This window comes from Lagenorhynchus albirostris, chromosome 1, assembly GCF_949774975.1.
Source record: "Lagenorhynchus albirostris chromosome 1, mLagAlb1.1, whole genome shotgun sequence".
In the NCBI taxonomy this organism is placed as follows: domain Eukaryota; kingdom Metazoa; phylum Chordata; class Mammalia; order Artiodactyla; family Delphinidae; genus Lagenorhynchus; species Lagenorhynchus albirostris.
In genome coordinates this window covers 39,512,114-39,537,172 of record NC_083095.1, presented here as the reverse complement: position 1 = coordinate 39,537,172, position 25,059 = coordinate 39,512,114, and the positions used below count along the sequence as shown (strand labels likewise).

Here is a 25,059-nt window from a genome sequence, read left to right as displayed (position 1 = left end):
TGGAAGTGAGTCTTCATAGACCTCAAATTAGCAGAACTTGGGATGGAAGGAATGGAAAGGGGGAGGGTTGAAGGGAGAAATTCACAACCACTAAAATGTGAGTCTAGAGTGTTGAACATTTGTTGTAGCAAAAGTGATGTGCTAGGTTTTGATGAGCTGAAGTTGAGATTTTGGTGAGTTGTCCCAGTGTAGCTATTTCCTTAGATCAGCATTTCTCAAACGTTGGTGGTTGTCAGAATCACCTGGGGAACCTGACAAAAATGCAAAGGTCCAGAGCCTTTTTCCTTCAACTAGCCTGGACCTCTGTGTTTTTTATTAGTTTGCCAGGTGATTCCGACACAGCAGAGTTTGAGAACCACTGGCTTAGATAACCAGACACGAGTCTGGAAAGAGGGATTGACTTAAGGGCTGGAGATGTATATTTTAGAATTTTAAAAAAGTGTTAATTGAGACTTATAGATGGGTCAACTTTCCCAGGTGATGAGTATTAAGGGGGAAGAGGGGAAACTGTAGGACAATGAGTGATTGCATATATGTAGTTGGTGTTTAGACCAGGAAGAGCCTGAAAGACAGACACATGAATTATTCAGCGTCAGGAAAGTGCAGAGAGCTGTTTCCCTTTAACTGGAATGTGGGCTCCATGGGGATAGAAACGTCAGGGTTACCTTATACCTGGCATTGTGCCCAGCACTTAATAGGCATTTAATCAATATTTGTTTATTGAATGAATCAATGTGTGGCTCGCACAGAATCTAAAGAGAAGTTTTTAGGAGGATGTAGGCAGTCATGTCACATGTAGCAGCCTGAGGTCAAGATGGCTGAAATTTACAGGATTGCTGATAGATTTGGTCAGAAGGAAGCTATTACTATAAAAGAGATGGGGTGATTAAGTGCAAGCAGGAATTTAGGCTCTGCTGTCATGTATAACATTCATCCTGAGCTGTTGATGAGCAGTGTAAAGGCAATAAGTGTGTACACACATAATGCACATAACATATGGTTATGTATACACAGATATATGTGTACATGTTTGTATATCTGTGTGTATTCACGCATATCCGTGAAAGTATAGATCTTTAGCCCTGGAGTGTTCATTGTGCCCTGTTGCTCTGTCGCCATCCTGTAGCTGAGCCTCCTTCAGGTTATGAATCTCGTGGGAAGGAGTGTCTCCCAGGAGTCTCACAGGTTGTAGAGGGCTGTCTTTGGGCAGTTGGAACACAGACAGAAGCAACAAAACGCTCTGGACATGTCTCCAATAAGCTGTGTAATCTACTTGCCACCCTCAGTCTTTCAGAGGTTGGTTGTTTCCCAAGAATAGGTGTAATTTCTAGAAATTGCATAAAAATATAAAATCCTGCTCTAAGATTTGTTAAAAGCTTTTTAATTCCAGGCACACATTTCCTTTGAAAGGATGAATCTTCGTGTCATGAAGCAGAGATGCTTATTAGCCTGCTTTCTGTGATCTGCAGATTCATAGATGAAGCATCCAACCTTTCTTGTATTTTGAAATGTCATGTCTGGCTGCCTCTTAATGAAGATTCATTTATCCTTTTTACACTGTTAAGTACGGTCTATGGGGATAGACTTCTCTCAGTCCACAGGAATAGAGCCCATTAGTGCTAATGGAAGTTTTGCACATGTCTGCAGAGGTGAATAGGCATTGAAACAATTTATTGATACCTTTAGACTTTTACAGTCGTTTTTATTTAGCTGCCTTAAGGATTTCAATGATGACCCCTTTTTGTCCCCATATAGTGTTTGACATTGATTGTAGGCATCTGTTGATGGGCCTGAGGTTGTAACTTTAACAGGTGTAAGTATTTCTTTCCTCTGTTTCAGCTGAGAAGTTTTGAGAGTGAAATATTCACAGCCATTGAGAGACCTCCAATTTAATTTCTCATCATGCTTGTTCTGTAGTTCACATTAAGTCCAGAGTATTGAAGGAACGGAACAGGTGGACTTGTAGACATCAGATAGTTGGCCATGCTGTTGACAATGGCGTCTCAGGATGCTCAGAACCTCTTCCAGCCTCTCTCTTCCTGGATATATCGGGTTTATGAAGCTCTCCAGCAAGCAGGAGATACGTTATCTGCTTTGCTGGTTAACTTCAACAAACAAGACTCTAAATTGAGTGACAAGCTAGACCAGGACTTAGATGATATTCAGATTCAGGAAACTTACTTTGAAGATGAAGAACAAAGCCATTGGAGTCAAGAGGACATAAATTCCTTGTTTCTTGAAGTGGATCATTTCTCCTGTTGTAACAGTGATTTGCAGGACTCTGCCCAAAGTTCAAGCCCCAGACTTAGCCAGCATGCAAAGGACGCCTGTTCCGTAGTGACCCAGTGGCCCAGTCAGACCCTTGATGACCAAAAGCCACCACATGTGCTTTCTTCTATTGCCGAGGAAGAACATCACCTTGAAAAGCAAAGGAGTGGCCTTCAACAGGGCTTTGACAGCCACCTCTCTGGTATTTTAGAAAACATTAATGGAAAAATGCAAGGTAAGCTAGCCTGTGATCATTTTCTATGGGTTTGTCCAAAGGACATTTCTACTCATTTTATTTTTATTTGTTTTAGTTATCATTTGAATTTTATTTTTGTCTCTTATACCTTTCCACATACTGGCTTCTTAAGGAGAGTTGTAATCCTTAGGAATATTTTCAATATATAAAACTTTGGAAGATCCACATTGGTGGGCTCCATATTCCAAAACAATAGTTCAGAGCAAGTGAAATGGTGAAAAGCGAGTCTGTGGGTTCTGTTTGAGAAGCCCCTAGTGCATATGTCATACTGTTGAAAACATCTTTTAAAATATTCTCTCTTTTTTAAACTAGGTTAGGAATCTCTAGATGTTACTATATTATTCAGTGTGAAATCCTGTGCAAAAAGCCATACTTGTTGCAAAATTTTGAGTTGATAACCCTCCAAGAACACTTCTCACAGTGTTGTACTGAGACGTGATGTGAGATGACAGTAGATAGGAAATCTTTGGAATAAGAATAGCTCGCTTTTCTTCTAGCCTTGAATGGAAAGGACACATTTAAAACAAACTGCCTATAGAGCTTCATCCTGTCAGAACTGAGCATATAATGGGCCTTCAATAAATGCATAATGAATATGGTGAAAATGTAATTAACTCTATAAAAGTAGCTGTAGTATGTTCTGGCATAAATTTCTCACGCTTCTGTTACTCTAAGCCTGAAGTAAGGACATTCCATTTTATTGAGAGACAGAGAGATACATGATAGGCAGAGAAAGGTGTTGGATGTGTATATAGGATGTGTGTTTGTAATGCACACATAGCTTATGCAGGTTTTCAGATCTTTTAATGTAAAAGGTGAACGCATTAATTCTCTTCTCGTTGGAGGGAGCAGACTTTTCTGGAATACTTTCTTAGTGTCTTCATCCATTTTCAGTGATTCCTCTTAGCTTTATCGTTTTAGAGGAATGTTTTATCCAGGTACATACAGTCTTAGTAAGTGAAGAAATATAATTTCATATTCTTTTTATAATGCTTTCTTAAAAAAATTTTTTTTTATTGGGGCATAGTTTTACAATGTTGTGTTAGTTTCTAAGGTATAGTGAAGTGGAGTTCCCTGTGCTATACAGCAGGTCCTCATTAGTTATCCATTTTATATATGCTGTTGTTTATATGTCAATCCCAATCTCCCAATTCATCCCACTCCCCCTTCCCCCGCTTGGTGTCCACATGTCCGCTCTCTACATCTGTGTCTCTATTTCTGCCTTGCAAACCGGTTTATCTGTACCGTTTTTCTAGATTCCACATATATGTATAATGCTTTCTTGATACTCTTACTCAAATTAAAGTATTAAATGCTAGAATGAATTGGTGAACCAAGGTAGCCTAATATTCTTTCTGAATCTGATAAACTATAAATAAATGCAATTGCAAGCTTTTTAAAATTATCTATAGAGAGAATCCTAGAAATGTCTGGACTACTATTAGGATTTCTTAGATTTGACTTGAAATTTCTATTCCTATTTTAGAAAATTCTTGCTAAAGTTGAACTATATTTAAAATTATTAACATGAATTTGGCTCCATAGATGCTTAACACTGGCTTCTGTTAATTTTTGTAATCCTTGTAATAATCTAATGGCAATTAAACAATTGTGTCCATTTGTTCATTCGGGAAATGTTGATTCACTAGATTGTAGCCTTCTGGAAGCCAGCAGCCATGTCACAGATTCATTTCTGTATCCTTACTATCAAACACAATGTTAGGTATATAACAGGACATCAAATAATAATTACTGATGGAACAACAAGGAAAGCTAACAGCTCTACGAGGTAAATACTATTATTATTCTCACTTCACAGTTGAGAAAATTGATGATTAGAATTTGGGACTCTACCCAAGACTGACATTTAGAAAGAGGCAGTGCTCAGGTAGTCTGATTCTAGAGTTTACACATATAACTCTCCGACCCCCACCCTTTTTAAAGTTATAATTTACATATAGTAAAATTCATCCTTCTGTAGTGCACAGTTCTGTGAGTTTTGACAGACACACGTGGTCTTCTAACCACCACCACCATCCAGGTATGAAATAGTTCTATCACTCAAGTCCCTCTGGGGCCAGTCCTTTTCCCTACCTCCAGCTCCTGGAAATTGCTGATATGTTTTCTCTTTCTCTTGTTTGCCTTTTCCAGCCTGTCATATAAATGGAATCATGCAGTCTGAGGCTGCATTTTGAGGCTGGCTATTTTCATAATGCCCTTGTTGTAACACCCTTGAGATTTATCTGTGTTGTCATGTGTTCCACTGGTTTGCTTTTTTTTTTTATTATTGCTAAATAGTATTCCATTGCAGGAAGGCCCCAGTTTGTTGATCCATTCAGCAGTTGAGGGATATTTGGGTTGTTTCCAGTTTTTAGCATTATGAATAAAGCTACTATAAACACTTGCAAAACAGGTTTTCGTGTGAATATGTTTTCAATTAGGTGAATACCTATGAGTGGGATTGCTGGGTCATATGGAAAGTATATGTTTAACTTTATAAAAAAAAAAATCCACTGTTTTCCAGAGTACAATTTTGCATTCTCAAAAGTTATGTATGAGATTTCCAGTCACTCATATCCTCACCAACACTTTGTGGTATTATTATTTTTTAGCCATTCTCATAGGTGTGTGGTGATAGGTTGGGAGATAATTCTCCATCGGTGTCTTGCATGTCCTATGAGCAGGGCAGAGCCACAAACAGCCTTTTGTTTTGGATCATCTTTTCAAGGGTGTTTGTATGACAGCCTTGGAAGATAGTGTGTCCCTCCAGAGCACAGGGGATATGTGTTTGCTGTCCAATCTAATAAAGTTAATGTCTCTCTTCAGGGCAAAGCTTAGGCAAATTTGCTTGCAAATGGTAGAGGTTTTCCAAGCTTGGTGTTCCCTGGCGACATAAACCCATTGCACGCACGGAATCTATCTGGGCCAAGCCTCTGCATTACCCCCATGGTACTTGGAGGTACTGTGAGTAGTAAATTGTCCTTTGTCTCTAACCCAGAAGTCTTGCATCTCTGCCAACATCTATAAAACAGTAGCAGGCAAACTTGTTAGATGCAAGTAGGATAAAATCATAGACCCTTCATAGGTTTTAACATCCCGTTTGGCTTTAATTTGCATGTCCCTAATAACTAGTGACACTGAGCATATTTTCATGTAGTTGTAATCTGTATGACTTCTTTGTAGGGTCTTCAAATCTTTTGCCCACTTTCATTGAATTGTTTGTTTTCTTATTTTTGAGATTTGGGAACTATGTTTATATTCTGAATATGAGGAATGTACTTTAAAAATATTTTCTCCCAGTTTTGTGGCTTGAATTTTCATTCTCTTAACAATGTCCCTCAAAGAACAGAGATTCTTAATTAAATGAAATCCACCTTATCAAGTATTTCTTTTATGAATTGTGCTTTTGGTATCATATCTAAGAAATCTTTCTATAACCCAGGGTCAGAAAGATTTTTTTTCCTGTGTTTTATTCTAGAAATTTTAAAGTTATGGATTTTGCATTTAGAGCTATGATCTATTTTGAGATATTTTTTATATGATGCAAGGTGTGGATTAAGCCCTCCCCCCACCATGTAGATGACTAATAATTCCTATACCATTTGTTGAAATGACTATACTTTCTCCATTGTTTGCTTTGATATCTTTGTCAGAAATCTATTATCTATATACGTGTGGGTCTATTTCTGGACTCTATATTTTCCCATTAATCTACATTTGTATTCTTTCTCTAATACAAATCTACATTTGTATTCTTTCTCTAATAACACACTTTCTCTAATAACACACTGACCATAGCATTATGGTCTTGAAATCAGGTGAGCCCTCAATTTTATATTTTAAAAATTGTTTTGACCATTCTAGTTGTTTCCATATAGTTTTTAGATTAGGCTTACTGATTTTTACAAAAAAATTTGTTGAGAATTTTATTGGAATTTTGTTGAATCCATAGATCAGTTTGGAGAGAATGACATGCTAATAATAGTGTGTCTTTGTGCAAGAGGGAAGAGATATGGGGACATATGTTTATGTGTAACTGATTCACTTTGTTATAAAGCAGAAACTAACACACCATTGTAAAGCAATTATACTCCAATAAAGATGTTAAAAAAAAATAATGTGTCTTTAAATCTACGAACATGGTATACCACTTCATTTATTTAGTTCTTAATTTTTTTCACCTGTTTTGTAGTTTCCAGCATACAGGTCTCATACATATTTTGTTAGATTTATACCTAAGTATTTCCCTTTTCTTGGATTTAATTGTAAATAGTATATCTATAACTTTAAATTTCCAACTGCTACTTGCTAGTATATAGAAATGCCATTGATGTTTGTATATAATCTTGTATTTTGCAACCTCCCTAAACTCAGTGATGAGTTCTAATTGCTTTTTTTAAAAAAATTTTATTTATGTATTTATTTATTTTTGGCTGCACTTGGTCTTCGTTGCTGTGCGCGGGCTTTCTCTAGTTGCAGTGAGTGGGGGCTACTCTTCGTTGTGGTGCGTGGGCCTCTCATTGCAGTGGCCTCTCCCATTTCAGGGCGTGGGCTTCAGTAGTTGTGGCTCGCGGGCTCTAGAATACAGCCTCAGTAGTTGTGGCGCACAGGCTTAGTTGCTCCACAGCACATGGGATCTTCCCGGACTAGATCTTGAACCCATGTCCCCTTACATTGGCAGGCGGACTCTCAACCACTGCGCCACCAGGGAAGCCCCACCTCTAATTGCTTTTTTATAGCTATTTTGGGATTTTCTGCGTAGATAATAATATAATCACACAAATGACAGTTTTATTTATTCCGTTTCAATACCCATGTCTATTATTTCTTTTTCTGGACTGATTACACTATATTATCATGTTGAATAAGAATGGTGAAAGTGGGTATATTTGCCTTGATCCTGGGCTTAGTGGAAAATCTTTGTCTTTCACTGTTACTTAGTAGTTAGATGTAGCTTTCTGTAGATGCTCTTTATTATATAGAAGAAATTTCTTTCTATTCCAGTTTGTTGAGAGTTTTTAATCAAAAAGGAGGTTGAATTCTGTCAAGTGCAGTTTTGCATCTGTTGAGCTGATCATATGATTTTTTTTTAATCTGTTGAAATGAATTATACTGATTAAGTTTTGAGTGTCGAACCTGTCTTGCATACCTGGGTAAAATCTGCTTAGTCGTGATTCATATATTGCTAATATTTTGTTGAGGAATTTTTATCAATTTACATTAGGGATATTAGTCTATAGTTTTCTTTTCTCGCAATATCTTTGTCTAGTTTTGGTATCTGGGTAATGCTGGACGCATAACATGAGTTGTGTAATGTTTCTCCTTTTTTATAGTCTGGACAAATTTGTGTTAAATCAGCATTTATTTCTTAAATGTTTGCTAGAATTTTCCATTGAAGTCAGCTGAGTTTGGAATTTTGTTGTTGTTGTTGGAAGATTTTGAAATAAAAATTCAGTTTCTTTAGTGTGTATAGGATTATTCAAGATGTCTGTCTTTCTTGAGTGACTTTTGGCGGTTTGTGTTTCTCAAGGATTGTTTTTTTTCATTTCATCTATGTTGTTAAGTTTATGGACATAGTATTTTCTTGTTATCCTTTTAGTGTTTGTAGGATATATAGTAGTCTCCATTGTTTCCTGATATTGGTAATTTTTATCTTCATTTTTTCCAGGGGTGTGGGGTCTGTCTGAGTAGAGGACTATCTATATGTCTATATGTTTTTCGAAGAACTAGTTTTTGGTTTCATTAATTTTTCCCTATTGTTTTTCTGTTCCTAATTTTATTGAATTCTGTTATTTATTATTTTCTTCCTTCTGCTTGCTTTGGGTATAATTTGTTCTTTTTTCTAATATAATCATTTAATGGATGCATTTTTCTAAACGCTGCTTTGTCTACATCCAAAAATATTAATATGTTTTTATTTTCATTATATTAAAATATTTCCTAATTTCCCTTTGACTTCCTTTTTGATGCATTGTTTATTTAAAAGTGTATAGGTTAGGTTCCAAATGTTGGGAATATTCTGGATAACTTTCTGTTACCAATTTCTGGTTTAATTCAGTTGTGGTCTGAGGACATACTCTGTATTACTTTAGTTTAAAAATATTAAAGTTTGTTTTATGATCCTGAACATGTTCTAACTTGTTGAATGTTTCATGTGTACTTAAAAAGACTGTGTATTTTGCTGTTATTGGATACAGTGTTCTATAAATTGCTTCAAGTTGTTTGAGGCTGTTTTCCTGTATACTTATTTTTATACTGATTTTGTTTACTTATTTTGTTCTGTTGGTTACTCTATTTGTGGATTTGGCTATTTTTCTCTTTTCTGTTCTTTCAGTTTTTGCTTCATGTAGTTTGAAGCTCTGTTGTGAAATACATACACATTTTAGAAATATATGTCTTCTTGATGAATTGACCTCTGTCTTGGTCATTATATAATGTACCTTTTTGTATCCCTGGTAGTATTTCTTGGCCTAAAGTCTACTTTGATATTAATATGGCTACTCCAGCTTTCTTTTGATTACTGTTGGCATGACATGTTCTTTTCTACTCTTTAACTTTAAATCTATCTTTATCTTTATAGTGGGATTCTTGTACGTGGCATATAATTGGGTCCTGCTTTTTTATCCAAATTGACAATCTTTTACTTTTAATTGGTATGTTTAAACTGTTTGTATTTAATGTAATTATTGATAATGAATTAAAATCTGTCATTTTGTTAGATTTTTTTCCTATTTGTTTCATCTATTTTTGTTTCTTTTATCCTATTTTTTCTGCATTCTTTTGAATTGAATCTTTTTGTGATTCCATTTCATCTCCACTATGGGCTCATTATTTTTATCTCTTTTAAAAAAAGTTTAATGATCATCCTAAGATTTTACAACATATATCTTTAGTTAATCGCAGTCTGTCTTGAAATAATATTGTACTGCTTCAGGTATAGTTAGATGACGTTACAACAGTGTACTCCCAATTCTTCCTTCCCATCCTTTATTTTTCTGTTGTTACATATTTAATAAATACTCAATATGCTGATATTTGATATTTGCTTTACTTGGTTGGTTATCTCCTAGAGTGATTAAAATAAGAAAAAAAGAATTCTATGTTTACATCATTTATGTCATTTGAAGCACTCTTTAACTTTTCTTGTGCATATATGCAGCTAATGAATTAGTTATTGTTTGTCTGAAAAATATTTCTTATTTAGTGTTGAAATATATTTTAGATACGTATAGAGTTCTGAGTTGACAGTTATTTTTCTTTTAGCACTTTAAGGTTTCCATTTCACTGTCTTGTGGCTTGTATAGTTTTCCTATGAGAAGCATGTTGTCATTCTTACTTTTGTTCCTCTGCATATAATGTGTCTTTTTTTCCCCACTGGATGCCTTAAAGATTTTGTCTTTATCTTTGGTTTTCAGCAGCATATATCTAGGGGTGTGTGTGTGTGTGTGTGTGTGTGTGTGCGTGTGTGTGTGTGTGTGTGTGTACGTTTATATTTGTACTGCATATGTGTATGTGTGTGTTCTGGTATTCATTTTTATTGGTGTTCTCTGTCCTTCTTGTGTCTGTGATTTAGTAAGTTTCATTACTTTTGGAAAATTCTGTGCCATCATCTTTTCAAATATTTCTTCTAATCCATTTTCTCTTGCTCCTTCTTCTGGTATTCCAATTATACAAATACTAGCCCATTTGATATCATCCCACAGCTCTTGAATGTTCTTTTTCTTGCCTTCATTCTTTATTTTTTTCTCTTTGTATTTCAGTTTGGGTAGTCGTATCTAATGACGTAGTCTTCAAGTTGACTAATATTTTCTTTGGTTGTGTGAAGTCTGGTGATTAGGCCATCAAAAGTATTCTTCATCTCGGTTACCTTGTTTTTCATTTCTAGCATTTTAATTTGGTTAAAAATTTATTTCAGTTTCTCTGCTGAAATTCTTCATCAATTCACGCATGTTTCTCCCTTCTTCCACTATTAATATGTTTTTAGCATATTAATCATAGTATTTTAAAATTCTTTGTGTGATAGTTCTATCACTTGAGTCATATCTGAGTTTGGCTTTCTTGATTGCTTTGTGTCTTGACAGTGTATTTTTCCTTTCTGCTTTTTTGTTTTTCTTGTATTTTAGACTGAAAATTGAACATCATATGTAGGGGAAGTAAATAGTATGTCTGCCTGGAAGTAGGTGAGCCTTTTCTAGTGCTGGGCCTTTAGTGTGAAGGGGTTGAGTCAATTTAGTCAGAATATGAGCTGGGTTTCGGTTTTGTTGTTGTTATTGTTATCTCCTTGTAGTATAGCCTTCAAAACCCTCTATTATTACATTGTGTTTAGGGTAGGGGCTTGTTTGCTACAGAGCTTTGTCAAAATCTGCTCCATCTTCAGCTTCAAGTCTCTTCTCGTTGCCCGTACCTCAGAGAGGGTCTCTGTTTTCAGGCTGTTGGCCCTTTCCCAGAAGGAGCCTGATGTTATTCATTACTTGGTGTTTGCTCATATGGTGTTGTTGTGTTGGAAGTTTCTGTTTTCTGCTGTTGTGGAACGGCCTCTGTCTTAGGCAGGTGATATGTTCCTGTGTCTTCGGTTAGGGCCTTCTTGGTAATCTTGCCCCTCCCTCAGAGTTAGGGGATTTCTACTGGTATGACTCCAGGACTTCTTTCTACCTCTTCCCCAGCGGTGGTAGTTTTTATTCTGTTCTTTTCACTCACCTTAATGTGTCTCTACCTATGGTCTGAGGATGATGGGATTTGCTGCCCTTTCCCAAGTGGCTTGTGGCTTTTATTCCATAGTGGAAAGATGAGAGAGGAATCCTGGTGAGACTTCTGATTTTGTCTCACCAGGAAGCTGCTCTTCCCCCTACTCCAGGACTGTACCATGAGAGGACCTTTCTCCACTCCTGCCCTGCCCCGCTCCGCTCTGTCTTTCTTATGAGTACCAGGTGAGTTCTGTGGGGCCAGGCTTCTAAGTGGGTTTCAATTTCCCTGGGGTTTGTGGCTCCCATGGGTTCTCTACTCTTGTGCTAGTATGCACTTAGTCTTTAGAAGTTCTTTGAAAATATTAGCTTAATTTTTCTTGCCAGCTTGTATGAATCCAGCATCTGCCCCTGGCAAGCAGACGCTTCTGTCCTTTCTCCCATGGAAAGAAGTTTTCTTTTTGTAACTTTTGGATTAGTTGGTTGCTTTATGATCTCAGCTCTCTGATGGGTTTTAAAATGTGTAATTTGACATATTATGCAGATTTAATTTTTATTTAAAGAGCGAGAGCATTATTTCCAGTTTTTCTACATCCTAAGTGGAAGCTAGAACGTAGAGCTTTGCACACTTAACACTAAACTCTAAAATGAAGTTGGACATTCTCATTAATTTGGGTGGCATGTTTGGGCTTGGAGATAAATGTACAAATAAAATATTGGTCTTAAGGAATTTTCTAATGCCTAAGAGATAGTTACATGTAAGTAGTCCCATTTTTAAAAGTTTGTGGAAAATTAGAACAGTTATCTATGTGGTAACTTTAGAGGTGGTTTTGCCAGTGGTGATCAGAGAAGGTTCCACAGAGCAGATGATATAGGACTACAAACCCTAAGAATGCATTATAATTTAAGAGGCGAGTGGAGAGAGAAAGGCATACCATTTGAAGGAATGGCATGAACACAGACACGTGGACAAGACTGACATTTTCAGGGATGGGGCTAGTAGCATAGGCTGCAATTGGGAAGGTCTTTGTTTTTTGTGTTAAGGATTAGGTTTTGTCTCGTAAGCAGCTGGGAATCTCAAAGAGCTCTTAATCAAGTGTGATACCAACAGAACTCCATTTTAGAAGGATAACTGTGGCATCAGTTTGCAGGCTACGCTGGAGGAAAGGATATATGTTAGCGAGCTATTGTAGTAGCTGGTAAGAAGAAACAGTGTGTAAGCCGATAGGAACACATAAAGAGAAATAGTCCTTATTTTGACATTACTCCCCCTAAGAGGCCTCTCAACTAAAGAGAGTCTTTGACAGGGCTCTGGCGGGGCAGTGGGGTACCACCTTATTATTGCTAGGTGGAGGCAGAAGTCCAGGTTTCCCTCTTGGCCTCCTTAACCCTTGAAGGAGTGCTCCTCACTAATGCTGGGTTGGATGGCAGGTCCATCTCTCCATGTGGTCTCCATTGACATGGAGGTGAAGGTAGCCGCACTGATGGTGAAAATCCTGAGTCTCCACTAGACTTCCTCTGACACCACCCAAGTAGAGTGGGGCAAGGGTGCCTTGTTACTTCAGGTGGGGTGCAGGCTCCCCATGTGCCCTTCACTGATACTGTGGGGGTACAGGATGCTCATTACTGGCCATCAAGGATGAAAGTTCTGGATTCCTACTCAGCCTTCTCTGGCACCCCCTAGTGGGGATATTGGGGTCCCTCGTTAAAGCTTGGTGAGTATGGAAGTCTAGGCTGTCTCTCTAGCCTTTGCTGGCATGAGTGAGGGTGGGGGACACAGTTTTTCTTGTGCTATTTGGCTGGATTTAGACACTTACTGTCTAAAACTTTTCTCTTTGGGTAGTCTGTCCATTTCCTGGCCCTTTGCACAGAGAGAACTGGCATCTCCTGAGTTTTTTGGTCTGTGCTCATTGGCATTTCTGGGTTGCCAGCTTCCTCAGCTTCAAGTCTGAGATATATAAGGCAAAAGAACCCAGAAAACTCACCTCCATGTTGTTCCTTGAGTCTCATGGTCACTAGCTGGTCTGCCTTCTTCTTAGCATCTTTCAGTCTTCTCATCTTTGTTTTATATACAATGTCTAGAGTTTTGAGTTGTACTTGGGGGGAAGAATAGGGAAAAGTATTTCTGTTCTGTCTTCCTTGGAAGTGAAATTCTTCAAATTGTCCTTAATAGCATTATGACCTTAAATCCCACCCACTTCTCTCCATTTCACAGTGAAAATAAGAGGAATAGAGAAATGATAAAGGGTGGCATGTATGTATAGGTAGTATGGGGAGAAACATTCCTCTGTAAAGAGGTGTCTTGTATGATGTCCTTCCTCAGTTAACCAAATATTTATTGAATGCCTACCATGTACAAAGCATTGGGGGGAATGGACAAATCTACACAAGCATAAGCCGTGGACCTCTCCTTCAGATGATTGAAATACTTGTACCATTTGTTTAACATGTTCCAGAAGATGCAAAAATGTTTTTAATGCCCTGGCTGTTTGGTGGCAGTGGGAGTTGGGAATGCAGCAGAGACCGAGAATGAGACAGCCCCGTTAGCCCAAATCACTCATGACTTTATAGACGGAGGAGCTTTACTGAGTTGTCTCTAGAGAACTTCCCTCTTTCTCCCTCGCCCTGAGGAGATGGAGTCCACTGATTTACTTCAGATGCCTTATAGACAATGAACAAAAGCTCTTATTCCTCTCTTTCGTCAAAATATTTAAATGCCCTAAGGACCCTCTGAAACTAGAATATGGGACTGGACTCTCAGCTGCAAGAATATTAAAACCCTTGTTTTTTTTGGGGGGGTGGGTCACCTGCTGGTTAACACTCTTAAATTATCCTCACTTGCTCATTTTTTCCTTTATACTGGAGATCACGTCAGCCTCAGTGCATGGGCTGCTTTGCAGTCTATTAGAGAGATGTATTTGGAGATACGCTAAGAAAAGGCAGCATTTTAATCAGTGATTTATATGCACTTTTTAAAAAGCCTTGTCAAGCCTGCTTTTCCCATTTAACCTTGAATTCTTTTCATAACGTTGTATCTTGATTTTATGCTCCTTAATGTGCCATATTTTTCTCCACAATAGATTTTAAGATAAATTGGCCCAAAACAAGAGGGATGCTGAATGCTTTTTGTAACCATGGAAACATTTCTGGGCAGTTACTGGGGACCTGGTTGCCAATAGTAATGTAACAGAGAAAATAGATACACTTCATTTAGCAGTTGCCTATGATTAAGAGGCAGATAGAGTCCTTATAGTGCCATCTCAAGATAGGCTTTTTGGTTTAAAGACCCAAATCCCAAACAGCAACTTCTCAGTCGAGAAGCAATTATGACACCTTTAATATGTGATGGGAAGGAATTCTATTGCATTTTAAAATCATCTTTGTTTTCAGTTTTTCACCTCATACTTTTTTAAGGCTGTTTTTCAACCACATATATTTGTTTCCAAGAAATATGCTCACTGTTTCCTGAAATAGCCTGCTAATAGAATTAATGTGTTCCGAGTACATTGGCATGTAGAACTTCAGAAACACTCTTTGACTAGATGGAGTGTATTTAAAAGATAGAACAGCAGGCTTTGAAATCATGGTGATATAATTTGACTTTTCAATCAGATTATTCGACAAGGCTAATGTAACATGGGAAAATCCTGTCCCAACCAGTTCTTAGTTACTGGTTGGTCTCAAGCTTTTATGGGTTGAAGGTATTTTGTTCTGTCGATGTTTTGGGGATTGCTTGTGGCAATTGAGAGTAAGTGGTATCAGGCAAGAGCATGCAGTTGATTTATAAACTACACAGGCTTCATTTCTTCTCTATAGGATGTATTACTGAACGTGAAATGCTGCATCCTGCCTTTCCTTTAACTGCGATACTGGAACTTTGCTTTTTCATTGCCCAAGTGATTTCTTGAAAGTAAACCCATCCCTAGTTAAACTTATCTTCATTTGTTAGTACTTCATTGGATAGCATTTGCCACCATGTCATTGGTTATCCAGAATTGTCCATGAAAAAGTTTGAGTATTCTGCAAAAGCTTCAGAATTTGTTTTCTAAAAGCTTTATGAAGTTAATTTTCTTGCTATGTTGACCTGCGTGTTTTAGAAAAGCTGGGTATTAATGAACATGCCAGGAGCTGATGTCCAGCTTTCGGAGCTTTGATATTTAAGGCAAGGAGGTTGTTATTGCCATTGTTGCTTGTTTTGCAACTCTGTGTCATTTTAAAAGGAAACTTCAGACATGTAACACAATTTGATATGGACAGAAGTTAGAACACGTAACTTGTATAAATGGTCAAATAGAGATTCAATTTTTGCCTTACTTTCTGGATACTATAATACACAGTAGGACATTTTTAAGGACAGGTTTAAAATGAGAAAGCCTGTTTTCTATTTTCCTCTTCTTAAAAGGAAAGAGGAAATGGATTTTAGGAATGGATTAGAGGTAAATTATGCTACAAATAAGCTTAAATTCCATGTTCACAATTCCCAAGGAACCAGAAATTTTTCCTTAATAATGGAATTACTTGATAGTAAAAGCTCAGGGGTCTTCCTTGCCCTGAGGCACACACCGTAATTGAGGCAGGTGTATTATTTTTTGCAATTATCTAGCTCAAGAGGGAAGAATCCAGAGCCAGGTAGGAACTACAGCTTAATAAGAACTTTTTTCACTTATGTGCCTGTTTCTTCTTGCTGAGGGAGATTCTTACCTGTATTGGCCGGTGTGTTGCTTATCTTTTAAAATAACATGCAGTGTTTATCCTCTTCTCTTCTTCCCCTCTTATCTTTTCCTTTGTTTGGTAAGTCCCCTTTCTCCCTCCCTGGTACTCTTTTCCAGTGTCCACCCTTGTGAAGAGTGTTTCTGAAAAGGAGCCTTGCAATGGAAAGAGTTGCTGAGGTGTGATTATAAGTTCCTCTTCTCTTTGAGCTCTTGATAATTATGCTAAGGGGTGGTCTAGGCCATTGCTAATGGAGCTTTTAGTGCCCTTCACACTTCCTAGTTTTTAAATTTATGAGACATTTCAAAAACATAGAAAAATATAGCATCATACAGCAAACACCCAGCACTTAACTTTGCCAAGTCTTAACATTTTCCCATATTTAATTCAGATTTATTTTAAAGAAGCCATCCAGGATGGAGGTCATTGGGGTCCCCTGAGGACCGCTCTTTGTTTCTTCCCCTTCTCTCCCTACTAGGAGTAAAACAAACCTAAATTTGGGCATTATGATTCCTATTGTGTTTTTATTCTTTTGCTGCAGGTATTTGTAAATTATGTGCAACATAATTTTGCATGTTTTAAAGCTTTATACAAACGATATAATATTGAACGTATTTTATTCTGCAACTTGTTTTTGCTTCCACTCAATGTTACACTTTTACATTGTTCAGATACATGTCCATATGGTTTATATTAACTGCTATATAGTAATCCACTGTATTAATTAACATTCCATTTAATTGATTCATTCTTCTGTTGATCTAATTTATCCATTCATATGAGCATCTAATTTATTTCCCAATTTTCACTACCGTAACAGATAATTCTGCAATGTAAGTATATCTCTGAGCACATATACTAGTGTATTTAGATGGGATATATGAAAGAGACAGTCCTATTTTGAGCCCCTTTTGTAAACATGGTAGTTTCTTCCCTCGTTGAGGTCCCTCGAATTGATACTCTTGCTCTAGCCCCACTTTTTCTTGTGATGGTTCAAATTGGTTCCTTTTCCCTATAATGAACAGTCATAACCAACAGTGTGTGTTAAGGCATTAAAGGAATCTACAAGTTGTCTGTGTTTTCCATAACAAGTTTAAATAATGAGTGAGAACATGGGACAGTGACACCAAATTTTAAGGGGTGTTATAGGCTTCTTTGGAACTTTAATGAAAGTTATGAACCTACTTATGCAGGAAGATAACATACATAACATATCAAACGTTTTTAGCAATGAAATTTCATGGGTTTCTGCACCACCCAAAGTTCATCTATGGTACTCTGGATTAAAATTGACAAGGTTTACAAGAAAGAGCTAGTGATAATACAGTCAGAAGTCAAGCATTGTACCATTTCATTTGAAGTTTGGCTTTTTTCTTATGAAAATAAAATTGGAGAAATGCATTAGGATATGTGCTGGTTTTTAAACTATTGTCTCTCAGCTCAAATCCATTCTTCCATATACTGCTTTGGATGCTGGGGCTGGAATTTTGCAGACTCCAGTTTGCCTCTGCTTGGGGGTATTCTCTGATCTATGCAAGAGGAGCAGTAGAGGGATATCGGAAGATGGGAGGTAAGGAGAAAGAGCTTACTTTTTCCTGTCTTTGCTCACTGTTCCTGTTGTTGGCATCTCAGCACTGCCCTTCACAGTGCTGTCAGCAGTGTGGGTTCTAGTCTCCAGCTTCTTTGAGCATTCCAGATCCAGGCTTGTTGTACTCCACTCAGGGGTGACAGCACTGACCAGGCAGTTTCCCCTCCTTAGACGTCTGAGCTGCATATCCATAGCACCTCACCTCTGAACTCCTAGTTTATAATAACCTTGACCTCTTCCCTTTGCTTTCCCAGCCAGAGGGGTGGTAGCTGCTTCCTGCAGTTACAATCTCTGGGCTATTTCTGTTCCTCCTTCTATTTATCCCATACCCAATACCTGTGGAACCAGTTCCCTATATTAAATTCCCTCTGTTGAAATACCTATTGTGGGTTTTGTTTTCTGACTGGACCTTGACCAGTGTAGTAATTAAAGTGTTGTTCAAGCAGTTGTGTAGATTTTGAAATAGTCTATGTTAATTGTGCAAGAGCTACAATTTGCAGGTGAACTGGGACTTTCTGGAGATGATAGGTAACTGGCACAATGGACATCTAAGTCTTACCCATTCTGATGTTCACCAGGTAAACAAATTAATATAACATAGGTTATAGATGCCATGTAGAAAAATAAAACAGGATAAGGGGATAAAAATTAATTGGATGAGTGCTATTTTATATAGGGTTGTCCTTCCTCCTATACTTTTTATAGAATAACCTGTCTGGGAAGACAACAGTTATGCAGCGATCTGAAGGAAAGAGCATTCCTAGTAGAGCGAACAGTAAACGGACAAGCCATGGGGTAGGATGAGGACTGTGTTTGGTGGAATGATTGTAAAATGTGGCTTTGCTGAAGCTTATCAGCATCTGGTCATCAGTAATACTGTCCAGTTATTACTCTGGAGTTTCTGTTGTTCTTGAGATTTCTGATAAATCTTTTGCTTATGGATGCCAGGTACAGGATTATCACAGGAGACTTTCTTGTTCATGACACAGAAGGACTTCAAGAACTTTTATATCATTTCAAAAATCAGTTCCTTTGGGGGAAGAGAAACCAGTATGAAGTTGGAACTTCAAGCATTATCTTCTTAAGCTGTGATATCAAAGTCTATTTCAAAACCAAAATAAGAGTTTTTCTGGGACTGCCTAGTTTTTATCCTGTTTTGATCCTGCAAAAAGCAGCCACTGCTTGTATGGAAAGTTTGAAAATTGCTCTCCTGCATTTAGACCTATGATGACAAGCAGTTACTTTCATTTGAGTCTGTGCTAGATCAGTTTTACTCGTGATACTTCCCTTTGCAAGGTAGGACTTCTTAGCTGTAAAATGGCATTGAGGCAATATTGTTTATGTACCAAAAACCATGCTATTTATACAACTGAACTAAACTCAAATTATATAGGGAATTTCTCAATTCCTTATCAGCAAAGGAGAAGAGTGGTTGAGCTCAAGTAATTGACAAATGGGGGAGGTAAATCTCGTTCCATGAGAAGGTATATCCAGGAGTTCAAATGTTGTCTTTGGAATTTGGTTTCTCTCTCTCCCTCAATCTCTTATTTCTGCATCCATCTGAGCTGGTTCCATTCTCTGGCTCCATGTGTAGTGAGATGGTCGTCAGAAGCTCCAGATTTATATCCTCTTAGGTTATAATCTAGTGGAGAAAGAAATGCCACTTTCTGGCAACTTAAAGAACAGTTCTGGGGTTAGCACTCATTGGCTTGATTCTCTCTGCTTTGCTTGAATTATGTGGCAAACCTTAGCAGTCCCTGAGATCAGGGAAATGTGGAGCACTGATTGGCCAGGCCTAAGTCACATGTCATTCCTGGGGTTGGTGGAGAGAGACCTTTACCAGAAACGTGGTGTGAGCATAGAGAACAGGTGGCTTACCAGAAAAAAATCAGGATTCCAGAAGTTGAAAGAATAGGTAATCCGGTGGCAAAGAAACAAAAGCTCTATTGGAGGAGCCAGTGCCTTTCATGGGTGTCCCCACTGCCTTTACATTGTGCACTGATCAGAAGCCTGTTCCAAGGATGGACCTGGACCCCTTGTGTCACCACATGTGGCATATTGTCATCACAGGTGCCACGAACACCTGCTTCTCAGTGCTTATGAACGCACATCTCTTACAAGTCAGGAAAAGCAATATTTCACTTGATAATTTTGACTTAGATCATGGCTACTCCCCTGGATATTAGAAAATCTCTCTAACTCACCCTTTTTAGATTGGTTTAACTGCACAATTAACTGAATGGTGTCTGAATTAGTTATCTATTGCCGCATAACAAATTACCACAAACTTAGTGGCTTAAAATGATATGTATTTATTATTCAGTTTATTTGGGTTAGGAATCCAGAAATGAGTTAGCTGGGTCCTCTGCTCAGGGTCTCACAAAGCTGCAGTGAAAGGATCAGCTGGGCTGCCTTCTCATGTGGACATTCCAAGCCTTCTCAGGTCATGGGCAGAATGGATTTCCTTGCAGAAGTAGGCCTAAGGGCCCCAGATTCATGCTGGCTGTTGATTGGAGGCTGCCCTTCACTCCTGGAGGCTGCCTGCAGTCCCTAGAGGCTGCCCACAGTTCCTTGTCACATGGGCAACGTGGTTGCTTACTACATCAAGCTAGCGAGGGGAGGCTACTGGCAAAAGGAATCTTATATTATATAATGAAATCATGGGCATGACATTCCATCACTTCTGTCATACTCTGCTAGTTAGAAGAACATCACAAGTCCCGCCCACACTGAAGGGGAGGAGGTCACACAAAAGTATGGACACTAGGCGGGAGGGATGGGGGTAAGGATGACCACCTTAGAGTCTGCCTACCACGGGATCCTAGACTGGCTATTTAAATAAAGTAGAGAAATTGCACAAAAGGTAGAAGCTACTTAAATACCTTCATGTGAGTTATTTATTCTTACAGATTTTTTTAAATGAGAAAATTTTATTTCTGTCTTAAAAGGCAACTACTCCTTTCTCTTGGCTGCTCTGCGAATGATTCATGCAGGAATTGTTCATAAAAAGATTTTGGTTAGAAGCTAAATCTATAGACCTGAATCAGTTTGCAGATGGTAGAGTATCAAGGGAATGCAGACTTCACAGGAAAACTCACCACTGGCATGTGCTATCTCACTGCAAGTGCCCAAGAGACTTTGCCAAGAGTCCTTACTGATTTTGTAGAACACTCCAGGTGAAGAACTTCTTGATTGTTAATATCAGTAATAATAAATATAACACCCATAGGCAATCAACAAAGTGTAACCTTACCTTTGTGTTAAATATTTTAATTACATTATATTATTTAATAACCATAATTTTGTGAGATGTGTCCACGAGTAGGTGGGTGGATTATTATTCCTATTTTTAAAGAAAAGACAAATGTTCTGGGGAGGTTCAGTAACTCTTTCCATGTCTCTAGCTGGTAAAGTAGCTGGGACTCCAAACCACATGCGTCTGACTCAAAACATCCAGGGGTGGGGGGCTTCCCTGGTGGCGCAGTGGTTAAGAAACCTCCTGCCAGTGCAGGGAACACGGGATCGAGCCCTGGTCCGGGAATAGCCCACATGTCGCGGAGGAACTAAGCCCGTGCGCCACAACTACTGAGCCTGCGCTCTAGAGCCCGCAAGCCACAACTACTGAAGCCCACGTGCCTAGAGCCCATGCTTTGCAACAAGAGAAGCCACTGCAGTGAGAAGCCCATGCACCGCAAGGAAGAGTAACCCCTGCTCACCACAACTAGAGAAAGCCCGTGCGCAACAACAAAGACCCAATGCAGCCAAAAATAAATAAATAATATAAATAGATTTATTTTTTAAAAAACACATCAAGGTGCTTCTCCATGTAGCCGCTGTCCCAAAGTGGATTCAAGTGCTCCCACTTCCATCCCACACCTCTGTACCTCTGCTACAAGAAGTCCATTTCAACAGCAGTTACTGGCAACAAATTACTGGGCATTACAGCTTCTGACTGGTGGATTTAAACCTTCGTAAGTCTAGTTTAAGGGATTAATGGGAAAATAGGCTGCATTTGCAGTCTCCATTTCCCTAGCCCCTACTTCTTTCCTCACTATTGTTTGACCTCTAGTCTTCTACTCTAATGAACATGCACTGAATTATATGACTAGTTCCCCCTCGCCCATTTTACTTATTTGAGAGTGACAGTGTTGAATATTCCTCCCTTGAAACTCATTCCCCCCCTGGGTTCTGGACTCCACTTGTTCCTGGTTTTCTCCTTGCCACGTCTTTTTCATTCACCTTCCTCTGCCAATTCCTTAAACATTGGTTTCCCTCTTACACACTCCTCTGTGACTTCCGCTAAATACCTGCATCTCTAGTTTGGACCTCTCTCCTGAGCTCTGGGCTCATATATCCAAGTTGCCTTCACTTGGGTGGTATCACACATCTCAAATTCAACATGTTTAAAAACAAAATCATCTTTTATTCTTATTTATGGAAAGCTAGTCATCAAAGTAAGAGATTAGTCTTTCTCAGTTCCTTATCCCTCACAGCAATCCTAACCTGCCTCTGTTTTTTCAGTATGTACCAAATTATATTGATTCTGTCTCTACAATTTCTCTTGTATCAGTACAACTTCTCTCTGTCCCCTCTACCTTAACTCATATATATATATATCTATATATAGATATATATAGATATATATATATATCCTCTTCTGCTGATTTTGAGGAGCCTGAACCAAGATGGCAGAGTAGAAGGACGTACTCTCACTCCCTCTTGTGAGAACATCAGAAACACAACTAGCTGCTGGAAAATCATTGACAGGAAGACACTGGAACTCGCCAAAGAAGAGATACCCCACATCCAAAGACAAAGGAGAAGCCACAATGAGACAGTAGGAGGGGAGCAATCACAGTAAAATAAAATCCCATACTGGTGGGTGGGTGACTCACAGACTGGAAAACACTTATACCACAGAAGTCCACCCACTGGAGTGAAGGTTCTGAGCCCCACATCAGGCTTCCCAACCTGGGGGTCCGGGAATGGGAGGAGGAATTCCTAGAGAATCAGACTTTGAAGGCCAGCGGGATTTGATTGCAGGACTTCGACAGGACTGGGGAAAACAGAGACTCCACTCTTGGATGGCACACACAAAGTAGTGTGCACATCAGGACCCAGGGGAAGGAGCAGTGACCCCAGGGGAGACTGAAGCAGACCTACCTGCTAGTGTTAGAGGGCCTCCTGCAGAGGCGGGGGGTGGCTGTGGCTCACCCTGGGGACAAGGACACTAGCAGCAGAAGTTCTGGGAAGTACTCCTTGGCCTGAGCCCTCCCAGAGTCTGCCATTAGCCCCACAATAGAGCCTAGGTAGGCTCCAGTGTTGGGTTGCCTCAGGCCAAACAACCAACAGGGAGGGAAACCAGCCCCACCCATCAGCAGTCAAGTGGATTAAAGTTTTACTGAGCTCTGCCCACCAGAGCAAAAGTCAGCTATACCCACCACCAGTCCCTCCCATCAGGAAACCTGCACAAGCCTCTTAGATAGCCTCATCCACCAGAGGGCAGACAGCAGAAGAAAGAAGAACTACAATCCTGCAGCCTGTGGAACAAAGACCACATTCACAGAAAGACAGAGAAGATGAAAAGGCAGAGGGCTATGTACCAGAGGAAGGAACAAGATAAAACCCCAGAAAAACAACTAAATGAAGTATAGATAGGCAACCTTCCAGAAAAAGAATTCAGAATGATGATAGTGGAGATGATCCAGGACCTCGGAAAAAGACTGGAGGAAAAGATTAAGAAGATGCAAGAAATGTTTAACAAAGCCCTAGAAGAATTAAAGAACAAACAAACAGAGATGAACAATACAATAATTGAAAAGAAAACTACACCAGAAGGAATCAATAGCAGAATAACTGAGGCAGAGGAACGGATAAGTGACCTGGAAGACAGAATGGTGGAATTCACTGCTGCAGAACAGAATAAAGAAAAAAGAATGAAAAGAAATGAAGACAGCCTAAAAGACCTCTGGGACAACATTAAATGCAACAACATTCGTGTTATAGGGGTCCCAGAAGGAGAAGAGAGAGAGAAAGGACCAGAGAAAATATTTGCAGAGATTATAGTCAAAAACTTCTCTAACATGGGAAAGGATATAGCCACCCACGTCCAGGAAGTGCAGAGAGTCCCATACAGGACAAACCCAAGGAGAAACACACCGAGACACATAGTAATCAAATTGGCAAAAATTAAAGACAAAGAAAAATTATTGAAGGCAGCAAGGAAAAAACAACAAATAACATACAAGGGAACTCCCATAAGGTTAACAGCTGATTTCTCACCAGAACCTCTACAAGCCAGAAGGGAGTGGCATGATATACTTAAAGTGATGAAAGGGAAGAACCTACAACCAAAGTTACTCTACCTGGCAAGGATCTCATTCAGATTAGATGGAGAAATCAAAAGCTTTACAGACAAGCAAAAGCTAAGAGAATTCAGCACCACCAAACCAGCTCTACAACAAATGTTAAAGGAACTTCTCTAAGTGGGAAACACAAGAGAAGAAAAGGACCTACAAAACCAAACCCGAAACAATTAAGACAATGGTCACAGGAACATACATATCGATAATTACCTTAAACGTGAATGGATTAAATGCCCTAACCAAAAGACCCAGGCTTGCTGAATGGATACAAAAACAAGACCCAAATATATGCTGTCTGCAAGAGACCCACTTCAGACCTAGGGACACATACAGACAAAGTGAGGGGATGGAAAAAGATATTCCATGAAAATGGAAATCAAAAGAAAGCTGGAGTAGCAATACCCATATCAGATAAAATAGACTTTAAAATAAAGACTGTTACAAGAAGCAAGGAAGGACACTACATGATTATCAAGGGATCAATCCAAGAAGAAGGTATAACAATTATAAATATATATGCACCCAACATAGGAGCATCTCAATACATAAGGCAACTGCTAACAGCTATAAAAGAGGAAATCGACAGTAACACAGTAATAGTGGGGCGCTTTAACACCTCACATACACCAATGGACAAATCTTCCAAATGAAAATAAATAAGGAAACAGAAGCTTTAAGTGACACAATAGACCAGATAGATTTAATTGATATTTATAGGACATTCCATCCCAAAGCAGCAGATTACACTTTCTTCTCAAGTGCACACGGAACATTCTCCAGGATAGATCACATCTTGGGTCACAAGTCAAGCCTCAGTAAATTTAAGAAAATTGAAATCATACCAAGCATCTTTGCTGACCACAATGCTATGCGATTAGAAATGAATTACAGGGGAAAAAATGTAAAAAACACAAACACATCGAGGCTAAACACTATGTTACTAAATAACGAGAGATCACTGAAGAAATCAAAGAGGAAATCAAAAAATACCTAGAGACAAATGACAATGAAAACACGACAGTCCAAAACCTATGGGATGCAGCCAAAGCAGTTCCAAGAGGGAAGTTTATAGCTATACAGTCGTACCACAAGAAACAAGAAAAATCTCAAATAAACAATCTAACCTTACACCTAAAGGAACTAGAGAAATAAGAACAAACAAAACCCAAAGTTACCAGAAGGAAACAAATT

General features: G+C 38.7%; 1 protein-coding gene across 1 annotated transcript in view; it reads left to right on the top strand.

Annotated features, from left to right (window-relative positions):
* The first annotated feature begins 1,983 nt into the window (after nucleotides 1-1,983).
* The window catches only part of SYT16 (synaptotagmin 16), a 113,133-nt gene continuing 90,057 nt past the window's right edge, over nucleotides 1,984-25,059 (top strand). Inside the window, exon 1 of the mRNA XM_060166895.1 lies at nucleotides 1,984-2,503. Coding sequence (XP_060022878.1) covers nucleotides 1,984-2,503 — 520 coding nt within the window. The remainder of the gene's footprint in view (nucleotides 2,504-25,059) is intronic.